The following is a 12,517-nucleotide window of genomic DNA, read 5'->3' as shown; positions in this document are numbered from 1 at the left end:
AATACAATGAATCTGCATGTTCATATATTCTGGATTTGTCTATGTAGATGAGTAGATGTAATTTGAAGATTTTTGATTGTAGAAATTGACCTTTTCTACGGGAAAACCATAATATGCGAAGATGAATCATCAGAGAGTATCTGGATATGTCTCAAACATATGTGCAGGAGATCAACCTCAACCTGATCACTGAAAGAAGTCATGTCTTTTAGAATAATTCTTCAATTTTTTTCCTCCATGGGGTAAAAAAAATGCTATGAATGAGGACTGTTTTGTGAGCTCTGTCCTGAAGTTGCCTCATCTTGGATTATTTAGTTCCCATTCTCATAGACTTTGTCAGGATGTCTGTATCTTTATGACTTTTTTTTCACTTCATTATTTACAGACTTTTCTCTTTTCTTCTGAGAAACTTCCGGAACTGGACGCATCACGTGACCGATAGCTCAGCATGTATTTGGGGGCGTGGCTCTGTCTGCGTACAGTACGCAGCTACGGAAGCCTTTACACCTAGCGAGCGAGCTTCGGAAAATGGCCAGCTGGGGAAGGGTTGCCGCTGTCTTGAGGAATGCTTTTCGGAGCCCTCGGTCTCTGAAAAGTTTAGCCCTGCGCCGTGCTGTCGGCCCTGGTGTTTTGGGGTGTGTTGTCGGAACTGGGCTTGTCTGTTATTACCAATACAATGCGAACACCAGGACTCTGCCCTTCGCCGTTCATGCTGAGGAACAAAAAGTGAGTACACACCTAGGAAAAGTTTCTGTCGTCGAAACTGACTCCAAACAGTCAGACACACGTGGCAGCTGTGCCTTTCATTTTCAATGTAAAGATATATGTTTCTAAATACAAGTGATGGTGTTACAGTTCTATTAATATTTACCGAGAGGGCGTAAAGACTCAGCGGGAGTTGGTGTGAGCGGCTAACGCCCCCCAGCTGTCACTCACTGCTACACCACGCAGAGTGAAATGCTATTGGTTTCCTATCAGGCCAGAAGTGAGTATTCACCTGGTTTCCGGTGACATTTCTGCTACCTGTGTTGTTTCAGGAAGCGGCTGCTCCCCAGCGGTCCGCCAGAAAGGCTCGTTTCATCCAGTTCGCCTCGGTGGTGTACGAACAGGAGCCCTACATGACCCCCAGAGACTTCCTGTTCTCGGTGATGCTGGAGAATGTTGACCGTAAGTCCCTTCACAGTATCCACCATCTCATCTGATCTGATGACTGTGAATGATGTGAATCATACGTCACAATCACCAGATGAATCTCAGCCCAGTTGAACTCAGATCCATCGTGGATCATGTCAGCAGATATCTGGATTTAGCCATAACTACAGATAATGACTGCAGCCTGTGCAGTCAACAAGCTGTTCATTGTGCTTCACAGTACAGCGTGCTGTTATTTCCTCTTTGTTGTTGTCTTATCGACACATCTTCTGTTTCTTCTCATGCAGGAAAGCTGCAGAAGAGAATTTTAACACCGCAGGTATGTTTACATCATAACATTGTGTAAATAAGTCAAACTGCACATGTAGTTCTGATGTCATCGGTTTGTTCTGCTCTCTGTTTCTTATTTTTATGTCTTATGTTTTCTTTCAGGACGTTCAGGGAATGTTGGCGTCTGCGTCTAAAGCTCGGGCTGGAAATGATCTGTTCAGAACCTTGGGAGACAATGGTGAGTCTTCAGTCTGAGTTACCTCAGCACATTCACAGTGAATATCTTCTATTCACATCTGTGACATTGTGTCTAGATTCAGCTGTGCTCACGTTTGTCAGACTTTTGAGGGGCTGACCCTGGGATGGATCATGTTTCCAGTTCATGTGTAATTGTATCTGTGTGACCTTAACAAGAAAAAAAAAATCACATTTGTACGTTTGCAGATGGTCTGCGTTCAGCGTCAGGCAGTATATGTGTTGGTTATCTTAGTTCCAAAGTCTGCTTTCTTTGTGTCTTGCAGGGTTGATATCCTACACAGAGTACCTGTTCCTGCTGACTATCCTGACCAGTGAGTACATTCTCAAAGCTTGCCTGAGCCGCTGGGCCTTGTGAGGTCTTCCCCCGCTCTCAGTAATGTTGTGATGAATGGATTTGCCTGTGACTTTGAGACTACAGTGGTTGCATTTTCTTCAGGAAGAATACGGCTTTTTCCACAGCTGGCTCCGTCCTCAGCTCTGCACACCTGCACATTTCAGTGGAGCGAGACAATTAATCATTTTCAGCACTGTTTTCCAGGCGGTGTTGAGAAATGCTGCTTTGCCCTACTAACCAAGATCAGTGTGGAGTTTTCTGTAATGTTCAGATAGAGCTCAGACAACTGACAGTGCATTGCCGTTGCAGAGCCACGTACAGGATTTCACATAGCTTTCAAAATGCTTGATGTTGACGGCAATGAGCATGTGGACAAAAAGGAATTTCTGAAGGTAAGACCTCTGATACATCAGTGTTATATTGCTGAGATTTCTATAATGCTGTAACATTATTGAACATAACACAGACTGTTGCACATGTAATCAAGGTGGGACGTTGTGCAGAGACAGTCGTGATTCTGTGTGCTCAAATGTCTCTGTGTGCATTTAAATGTCAAAATATTGCCACCTTTAATGCTGCGTCAAGCACTGATGCTGCCACAGCCGTAAGTATGGACCGATGTGAAGGTGAGGGAGAGCTGCTCTGCTAGTGACTCTAGTCTGTTTTTCATCTGTCATGTGTTTGCGTCTCTGCAGCCTGAGTCAGCCCCTCAGTGTAGTCCATTTATATAGAGTCACTTGACATTTTTGTGTCTGTCCCAAACAGCCCTGTCCTCTGTGATGACAGCAGACGACCTCAGTGTGCTTAGTGTAGATCATGCCCAGGCTGGTAGACTGCACGCTGGCACGCATGCACCTTGTGTCGTATTTTCATGCTGTGACTTGGTGCACAAACGTAACGCATTCAGTAGAAGAGTAGGAGTGCATGGATTCGTCTGCTCCAGTGTCTGTTGTGTGTGACTCAGATGCAGGTCATGTCTCTGGTTTGATCAGTAAATACTCCTCTTTATGTTCATTTTTTTTTGAGAATTCAAAGAAAAAGGATGTTTCTTATAGTGCAAAAAGTAATTTTGAATTTCTCTGGTGACAATTTTTTTTTTTTTTTTTGCCTCTGAAGCTGAAGAAAATCCTGGGAAAAAGTAAAATGAGAGTTCAGAAAGAGAGCACAGAGGTGGGTATACATATTCACTTTAAAGGGCAGCTGAGCACAAGTTTGTCCCTTTTCAGTAATACAGTGTAAGATCTGTCTGTTCAGTTCTAATAACAGTGATTGTTCTCTGAATATAGAATCCAGTGGAAGACGCAGAAGGTGTGAACACAACACTGCAGGCCTACTTCTTTGGAAGGAAAGGAGAAAACAAGCTGCAGTATCAGGAGTTCCTCAGGTGAGGCAATGTCCTCTAGTCACACACTCACCTGCCGCTCTCAGTGAACTGCCCTGTGGTCACATATATTTTCCATCACTGCCAGTCAGAACAGGAGCCGATAAATAGCTGTGACGTGTGCAGTCATTTGACCCGGGAATGAATGCTGACTGTACCCTGTCAAAGACAGAAGCCACACGTTAGTGTTTTCTTTGTCCGGAGTGAAAGAGGCTGTAGGTCTGTATCAGTCTACATCTTGGATGTAATGGAAAAAAACCATGTAGTTTATCCTTAAGATCAGCTCTGTGGTCATTTTAACTTTATTTCCAAAACCATGTTCTCAACGACACTGTTATATAAGATATCCTTACTGCAGCCACTTAGTCGGACATATGTAAGATAAGATAAATGAAAGCTTTTAGAATGTGGTGATGAAATCAAACTTTTCATATTAAACCTTTGGTTGTAAAAATTGTACACCACCAAACGTTTCAGAGAAAATGTTTGAATTTTGTTTTTTTTAAATGACGATGACGTCCTGTCAGTTGTTGTCATTGCTGTTATTGATTCGCATATTGATTTACAATTGCTGTTGCTCAATTCTCACTAGATTTAGATGCAAATCTCTCACTGGTTAGCAGCATCACAACATAGCTTGCTAATTGTTCCTCTGTCACTATGACACGTGTCTGTTACAGAATTGAAAGTTATGATCTCTTGTTATGCAGTTTCCAGCATTACAGTCTTACTGTGGCTCTCTGTATGTTAGATTATCATATGAAAGAATACATAACAGCCTATTCACTGATGAAAATGATTGCCGAAAGTTTTTTCTTCATTTCTAATGGTATAATGTTGACAAAATGACTACTGCAGACTGTTTTGATGAGAATAAGTTACGGTCTCATTTTTCTGTGCTGTGTGAGAGTTGAGGCCAAAATTCAGACAGTTGAGCCAAAGCCATTGGAAACACTATAACACATACTGACAGAGCACCATGTAAGTTTAAGCTGAAGACTTCTGTGACTTGTGGTTACTTCTCACATTTATTATCCTTTTTATCTTTTCCCTTCCCCTTTTTTGCCTTATTTTATTTTGAATGTCATTGTTCAGAGTGGATTCATATTCAGATTTATTTGTTTTGCTTTCTTAAAGCTGCAGTAGGTAACTTGTATAAAAGAATTTTTTTGTCATATTTGCTAAAACTGTCCCTATGCCCAGACAGCAGTACATGAAACATGTAATCTGTGAAAAAAACGCTCCATTAGTCCCACCTACTGCTCCTACTGTGATTTGCAAGAATCCACCGTGCCTGACACAAAACAACCAATCAGAGCCAGAGGAGCATCTGAGGGAGTGTCTGACATCTGTCAATCACTACTCACACACGCTGTTAACCGCCCCCTCTCTCCACTCATACTGCTGGCTGCGGCTCAGTCAAACAGCTCTGTGAGCAGCATCAGAAGGCTAGTGAAAGCTATGGTGGAGCAACAGCAACCCACAAAGAAGAAACTGTTCATACCGCCGCTGCCAACAGCAGCATGTACGGCTAAGACAACAAATAACCAGAAAGCTAATATGGTGATTGTTACAGTAACACTCTGCAGCACATATGGTATGTTAGTGACTGTGATGTAGCGGCTGGGCAGAGTTAGCTTGTTTCCAATGCTAAGGCTAACGTTACTGGTAGTCATGGCAGCCGTGCAGATGCCGCAGGGAGGAGGGGCTTGGAGGCAGGGCATGAGTGCAGCGAAGAGGGAGGGGGAGTGACGTGGAACTGTGTTGGTTCAAATTTTCAGGCAGTCTGCTCTCTTCTCCATCTTACCTCCTGCAGCTTTAAGAGACGAGGTGCTGTTGTGGTCTTTTTTTTTTCTGGCAAACCTCAGCAGGACTCTTGGTTCTCAAATCATCCGATTTCCAGTAAACAACTTCTGTCCTTCAGGTTCATGGAGGACCTGCAGGCTGAAGTCCAGGAGATGGAGTTCATGCAGTTCTCCAAAGGTATGGACACCATGCGAAGAGAAGACTTTGCAGAGTGGCTGCTACACTACACCAACGAAGAAGACAACGAAGTCTACTGGGAAAACATGAGGAAGAGGATCCCTGCTGGCCAGGTAAAAAAACAAAACAATGCTGTGAAAGCATCATTCAACATAGCAGAAAAGTAAACACATTTTGTCTTGCAGAGTATCACATTTGATGAATTCAAAGCCTTCTGCCTCTTCACCAACAATCTGGAGGATTTTGCCTTTTCAATGAAACTGGTGACCGGATCCAACCGTCCTGTTGGAATGGGTAACACCTCTCTGCTCATTAGAATTTGGATCATTTTGTCTAAACGCTGTAAATAATAGATGACCACAGTTTCCGTCCTCTCACCGCAGCCCAGTTCAAGCGAGCTGTGAGGATCGCCACAGGCCACGATCTGTCCGAGAACGTGCTGGATACTGTATTTAAACTGTTTGACATGGATGGAGACAACTGCCTGAGCCATAAGGAATTCATTGGTGTGATGACAGACAGAGTACTGCGAGGTCTGAAGGTGAGTCTGTCCATCTTCACCTTTTTATATTATTGAAGTAACTAGAAATATATCTGGAAAAATATCCCATCTTCATTTTGGAGAATGAGCTCACTTGGTGTATGCTGAGAGATAGATGAGAAGGTTGTGAATGTGAAGCTGCAGCTAGAAGACTTAGCTTAGCTTAGCATACAGACTGAGAGGGGGAAACAGCTAGCCTGGCTCTGTGCAGAGGAAAAAAAGCCAGCCTGTCAGCACGTCTTAAGCTCACAAATGACCATTTTCTTTCTTGATGTTTGATCTGTAATTCAGTAAGAAAATGAATAAGCGCACTTCCCAAAATGCTGAACTATTCCTTCAACAAGGTATCTAATTAAGCTGAATCATCGGCTGCTGATGAGACAAAAGCTGCAGAAAAACTTCTAAGATGGACAGTTTGGTTTGTGTATTATTCATTACCTGCTCTTGAACGCTCTAATGTGTGTCCCTGCGGTTGCTGGGCAGAAACATGGTCCATGCAAGTTTTGCAACACAAATGACGCCAACGTCCCCGTGAGCGTAGTGAATGTGCGCTCTGACACACCGGGGAGGTAATAAACGTCAGTCCTCATGGGGGAGATACAGGGCTAATCAGTGTTTCCATGACCACAGCAGTAAACAAACATGGTGTCTGCGGTGGAATGTGTGCTGCTGTAACTACTGCACAGAAAGACATCGATGATAAGAATGTTGGTCCATTGAATTTCTGAAGGATTGTTGTGTGAGTGAACCGCTGACGAAGTGTCTCAGCATATGGATACGTTCAGCCACAGTTGTTTTTGAGTGGAAGTGAACCCAAACAGAAGGGGTCAGCTTTCTCCTGCGGTCAGATTTTCAGGTGACACACTCATAACTCATGAATGCCTGAAGCCTTGCTTGGCCTGAAGTGTCTGTTTGTGCACCTGTGTGGACCATGTTCTGCCCTGAGAGTGATTTTTCATTTCTACAAAATCAACAGTCAATATTTGTGGGGCTACTTTCATGTTAGCATGCAGACTGACTACCTGCAAAGAAAACATTCAGAATCCTCCCAGTGGCCGTCTTATAGATTCCTCAGGGTGCATTTTGATTGATTACTCAATGAATTGCGGTTAGATGTAATAAACACGGTCCTGCCCTCAGGTGCAGCATCAGAAAGGCTTCCCTGACTACTGGAAATGCGTGAAGAGAGAGACCCTGAAGGGAGCTCAGGAGGCCCTGGGGGACACCGGGTGCCCCATCTGAACCACTGTGATGTTCCAGGACACGTCTGACAGATGATCACTCACCACTGCTCACCTTGGTGTCTTACAATCAATCTGTGGTGTGAACAAGACTCTAAATGTAACCACATGTAAAGATTTACACCACTATCCTGTGTACAGATGTTTACAGATCAATAATGCATTGTGTGGTATTAGCTATAGAACTGTGGTTGTGGTGTTTACAATATATATTTTCTTGTTTGGAGCATTGCGCTGCCCTTTGAGCTTTTTCCAACTCATGCATTTTATATTAGAATGACTGATCTCTATTCATTTTGCACTCAACACACTTTGTTCCTCACAAGCAGTGTGTTTACAAAACTGGTTCATGGGATGCATACTGATGCTTTTTCAAGGCTTATCCAACATCTGGTGTGGGGTTTTTTGCATTTTTGTCAAAATATTTAAGTTTTCTAAAGATGTTTCAACAATGTGCTGCACGCTTGACATTCACAGAATAAACCAGCTATAACTAAGAACTATTTTTGTAATTTATTGTAGAATTGACCTGTTTAGATCACATGAGTATGTGGGTTAACCATTGAAGATTGTGGTGCTAATTATCTTACCATACATATAATTCAAAAAGTAAATAGACAAAACAAGCTTACTTCTGTGATAGATGAACAAATTAGTGACTGATGCCAAGGTTATCAGTGAATACAGCATACACAGCTACAGTACAATAAACTTACATTGAGCATGAAGCCATCTTTGGTCTTCTTATCACTATAAACAAATACATATAAATTTGTATTGTATCAAAAATAGAAATTACATAGCCATATTGAAAGTAAATTCACATTTTTGACATACAATATAAGGAGATTACCTAAGAGACGTATTGTGGGATTAACATTTTTTTTTCAATCCTTGGCTTTAAGGACCAAATGGTTTTGCCACATTTTGAACATTCATTTGTTTTTAGAATTGCATTTTTCTGTCAACATCACTGTCATCCATCTGCGTAGAACAGTATGCAACGTATATAACAACACAAATGAAAGACAAAATAGATTGTCGTTGTTAAACAAGCATGTGCTTTCTATCCTGGGCTGAAAGTGAGGCCTGACTGGCGGCCTCTGGACAAAGAGAGAGAGGGGCAGAGAGAGGTTTGGTCAGGACTCGACATTCGGTCGTGATGTAGCAGCCCGGCCTTCTCAGGTGAGCCCGGCCCTGACAGACGGACGTCCCTCCTCTCAAAAGTGAGTCTTATTGTGTCTCTGGTTAGCCGTGTTTGTGTCGCTGTCCTCCTGGGGTTCAGAGTTCGTCTGTTGTCTGAGGCACACATGATGAACTGCAGCCAAAGTGGACCTCTGCTTGAGATAATAGGGAAGTGCTTTCAAAGTGTTTGATCCACTGTGGAAAAAGAAGAAACAAGTGTAAGGATGTGAGAGCATTCTTAACAACAGTAGGGCAACAATGGACAGCATTTTTGTCTCACTGAGCACTGATGTTATTTTTAGGGTAAATTTTGTATCTAGACCTACATCAACCACACCAGACATGTTCGGCTGTCGAGGAAAAGTCTAAAAAATCATTGAATTCGAACAGTCTTAGAAAAATCTTGGATTTAATGTACAAACGTCCTGAATACTTTTTCTTCATCAACACCAATTCACATTTTCCTGCATGTCAGGAGTCATTAGGCATCTATGAAGTACAGATGAGACTGTGCAGCAGTTGCCTGATGTCAGACAGAACCGTCAACTTGCTGCACTCTGTTTAACGCTTCTGAAGAATCTGTCAGTAAACTCACTGGAGTGTGTGGATTCAAAGATCTGGACCCGGCAAGTGCAACAGTGACAGTCAGCACCGCCAGACCTGAGGCGAGCACTGTCACTGCTGCTACAGCGTCCATGAAGCTCACTGAGTCCAAACAGGAGTGTTGGTTTCAGGAAAATCTTGTATCACTAGAAATGACTGTTACACACAGCAGGGAAGTACAAAAATGTGTAAAGTCTTGTACTTCACCTGTAGGCCTTATTGTCCTTAAAAAGGTCTTCGGTTGTACTGTATGATGTATTAAGATCCTAAAATTTTGAACCCTGCACAAAACGTACATCTAATTGTAAAGCACTAACATCCAGTACAGTACCTAAAGTACAGTTGATGACATTGTACTGATGTTTACCATATTCTGTTATTTCAGTTTAGTTTTTTTAATTTTCAAACATCTTGTAATGTCAAAGACCTTGAATTCTACTGTCTCAATCTCATCTCTGAACTGAGGTATCTCTCAGTGCCACGAGAGCCTACACCTTTGTTTTGTGTCTACTTAACAAAGAGCCTCTATCAATTATAGAGAGCAAATGAAGTGTGAAGTGTTTCAGGCAGATTTAAACTTTGCAGAGTTTGGCAGCACTGCAGTGGAACACTAATCTGTGTTTTAAGTTTTTTTTCCTCATGTGTGAGTTACAGAGTGAACTAATGAGGGACAGCTAACTGAGATAATGTTTCTTTGTGGAACCTAAAATCTAAAAAGATCAAACTCTTATTTACACTGGTAATTCAGTTACTTTTCTCCACAGTCATTATGACATTGAGACTCTCTCATACAACAGTGTGCTGCCACTGACGGCCACGTTTAGCCTACAGGAGCCTGTGTGGATCAGAGGCACTGCGATGATGTTATTTCTGTGTATTATTGTGAACTCATCTGTCCGTCTCAGCAAACGCACTGAGGATAGAGCTCTCTTTCTTCTCATAGCAGCTAGAACCTGACCACACTCCTTCAGCTTTGATGTTACAGTGGTGACCCCCTAACCATCACTCTCAGGACAGCTGCTGTCTTACCATTCACCACAACAGGATGGAGACGTCAAGGGTCGTTCTCCTTCTTTACTGTCACATCTGTGTCTCCGGCCAGGATGGTTGAGATTTCTCCCTGCATGAAGGCCCAAGGCACAGTGGATCCAGCCAGGGGACAGCGCTCTCCACTGGGGCAGTATACCTCGCCGCCTTGACCTTGGTTGCGGATGAATCCTCGGGTACATGGGAAGCAGAACTTGTGGTGCGGGACAGAGGGACACTGGACAAAATGAGTGTCCTCCAAGCGCTCTCGGCAGAGGGTGCAGCAGAGCAGAGTGCCCTGAGCACTGCTCGTAGACTCCCCAGCGCTGGTGTTGCTGCTCGGACCCGCAGCGCTTAAACCCTGTCCCAAGGCTGCCTGGGAGACTGAGGTGGAAGCAGTGGAGGGGCTGCTGCTGGTGGGGCGCCCAGCCGAGGAGTGGGCTGCGGACATGCTGGGGCTATCTCTGGCCATCTGGCTGGAGTTCAGGCTGTCTGCAACTCCCATGAGCGCTGAGATAGGTGAGGGCTGGCTGTGTAAACGGGGTGGGCCCTCCTGAGGGCCAGCCATGCCAGGAAGAGGATCCATGCCTGAGTAAGCACCCCGGGGCCAGGGCTCTCTCGCTGGGTGATCGGGCCTCCCTTCGCTTTCTCCATTCTCAGAGCCTGGAGAAGCCTTGCGGCGCCGAGTTGTGCTCTTTGCAGGGACAGGGCGTCCAGCGGCTGCCATCGGCAACCCTGCATCTGGCTGTGGCAGAACCTCTGGGATCGGGGGCTCTTTGAACATACGTACACCATCATTCAACAGCTCAGACAGCGCACGCCAGTCTCCTGTCCCCTGCCGCTTCTCATATTCCACATAGCGTAGTCCAGAGTTCACCGCTTTACCTGCATCTTTGGCGGAGTCACGGAACATCTGCCTGACCAGGTCTGGGACACCTGAGAAGATCATTCCAGAGCCGGCAGGGTACTCCACAAACACCCTCAGCTCAAACTCTGGAGTTGTGCTGGCATCAAAGGCCAGAACACGACCCATCAGGTTATGGTCTTTCCTGAAGCGCACGTTAAAGGGGACACAGCTGCTGAGAGCTCCAAGAACATCCCGGACTGCTTTGGGACGGTTTGGCCAGCCTTCGACCCTGTTACGAGCCACCTCATTCAGTTCAGCCATCACTTCATTGTTCCTCCACACTGCAGGGTCTATGCCCACCAGAGCAGAGGTGCTAGCCCCCACACCCAGTGACACAGCCTGTCTTCTGCCAGCATCACCCATTATGGGGCCAGCTGAGACCGCAATAGGTGTGGCCCCAGCCCTGGAGCCTGATAACGGGGCTAAAAGCCCATGAGGAGCTGCTACTAACCCCTGAGCTATCAAGGCGTGCGATATGGTGCCATGAAGACTAGGAACTGCCCCAACTGCAGCCCGACGAGTGTTTGGGCTCTGTCTGCTGCCCTCTGACAAGGCCACATCTTCAGCTCTGTGCAGGCCGTTGGGGAGGCGAGAAGACACCCCATACTCACCCCTCCCCCTATCGATACGCTCTCCATGCTGCCGCCCTGCCTCAATGGGCCCAGCCGAGCTGGGCTTGCCCTGCTGTGGACCGGGAGACCTGCCGTCTAAAACTCCGTGCGTGCTCTTCAGCTGCCTTGCAGTTTCAATGAGGAGCTCTATTCTGTCTGCCCCGTCGTAGTTGACACATCCCCGGCACACAGCCTCGCTGAACTCCCACAGCATGGCCCAGGGCATCTTGGGCAGATCGCAGAGGTAGCACCATTGCCGTCTGGAGGAAGACTGCGAGGCGGAGGACATGTTGTTTACAGGCCCACGACCAAACTTTCTTCGGAGGCCTACACGTTACGGTCTGCGTTTTCAACTAGTCTTCAGTTCTCGGACACCAGTCGCCACATGGCGCGCATTTTACGATGGAAATCAAACGAAAACGAAAGTCAAAACGCGACTGTTGACGACAGCATTTAAAAGTTAGCGACGTCTTCTTTCTCGATTTGTTCGTGTCGGGCTGTGTGGAAGGAAGTAAAATGTCATAAGACACCGGAAACACCTACGCGGCTAAGGGCGCGATGGGAGTTGTAGTTTTTAGTCTTTCGTTCTTCTCTAACCGTTTCAGTGTCGAACATTACTGTGAACAGAGAATAAAGGCACTAAGGAAAGGTTAACGAGCCGGCAGACACACAAACGAACAATTATCTGAGACCGTACAGTTCAGCATGTCTCCCTGCTCTTCATACCGCTTCGTAGACTTGAATTAAACGGTTCGTTGTAAAACGGGTATGTTATGCGGCAAGTAACTGTGTAAGGTTCCAATCAGGTTATGATTTTAATTACGTCATCGTCAATTTACCCCAATTAACGCGATACAGCCGTTTTGGAATTAAGAACAGGATTCTTATCAAACTGTTGTGTAGTTACTGTGAATTGTTGGTACTTCATGTTCAGGGAAAGGCTCTGCCTCTTGTCATTGTAGTCCAGAAAAATCTAGTTTTCTGCACGTGTGCCTTTAGTGTGCGACGTCCACTTTTAGAGAAGA

The 12,517-nt window shown here is 45.0% G+C and overlaps 2 protein-coding genes across 2 annotated transcripts; one reads left to right on the top strand and one right to left on the bottom strand.

Moving 5' to 3' along the window:
* The first annotated feature begins 509 nt into the window (after positions 1-509).
* Positions 510-7,655, top strand: micu2 (mitochondrial calcium uptake 2). The gene is made up of 12 exons (XM_070982862.1): positions 510-726; positions 1,038-1,167; positions 1,440-1,471; positions 1,585-1,660; positions 1,944-1,991; positions 2,324-2,406; positions 3,131-3,184; positions 3,301-3,398; positions 5,320-5,491; positions 5,564-5,672; positions 5,762-5,919; positions 7,060-7,655. The coding sequence occupies exons 1-12, from the start codon at positions 529-531 to the stop codon at positions 7,159-7,161; spliced, it is 1,260 nt and encodes a 419-aa protein (XP_070838963.1). The 5' UTR covers positions 510-528; the 3' UTR covers positions 7,162-7,655.
* LOC139344575 (interferon regulatory factor 2-binding protein 1-like) lies at positions 7,652-12,015 on the bottom strand. The gene is made up of 2 exons (XM_070982861.1): positions 9,978-12,015; positions 7,652-8,540 (listed from the first exon to the last, which is right to left on the bottom strand). Exon 1 carries the CDS (start codon positions 11,779-11,781, stop codon positions 10,003-10,005), a length of 1,779 nt encoding a protein of 592 aa, XP_070838962.1. The 5' UTR covers positions 11,782-12,015; the 3' UTR covers positions 7,652-8,540; positions 9,978-10,002.
* Between the last annotated feature and the right edge of the window lie 502 nt (positions 12,016-12,517).

The sequence above is a fragment of the Chaetodon trifascialis genome, chromosome 16 (genome assembly GCF_039877785.1).
Source record: "Chaetodon trifascialis isolate fChaTrf1 chromosome 16, fChaTrf1.hap1, whole genome shotgun sequence".
In the NCBI taxonomy this organism is placed as follows: domain Eukaryota; kingdom Metazoa; phylum Chordata; class Actinopteri; order Chaetodontiformes; family Chaetodontidae; genus Chaetodon; species Chaetodon trifascialis.
The sequence above is the reverse complement of the archived record's forward strand: the minus strand, read 5'-3'. Positions and strand labels throughout refer to the sequence as shown.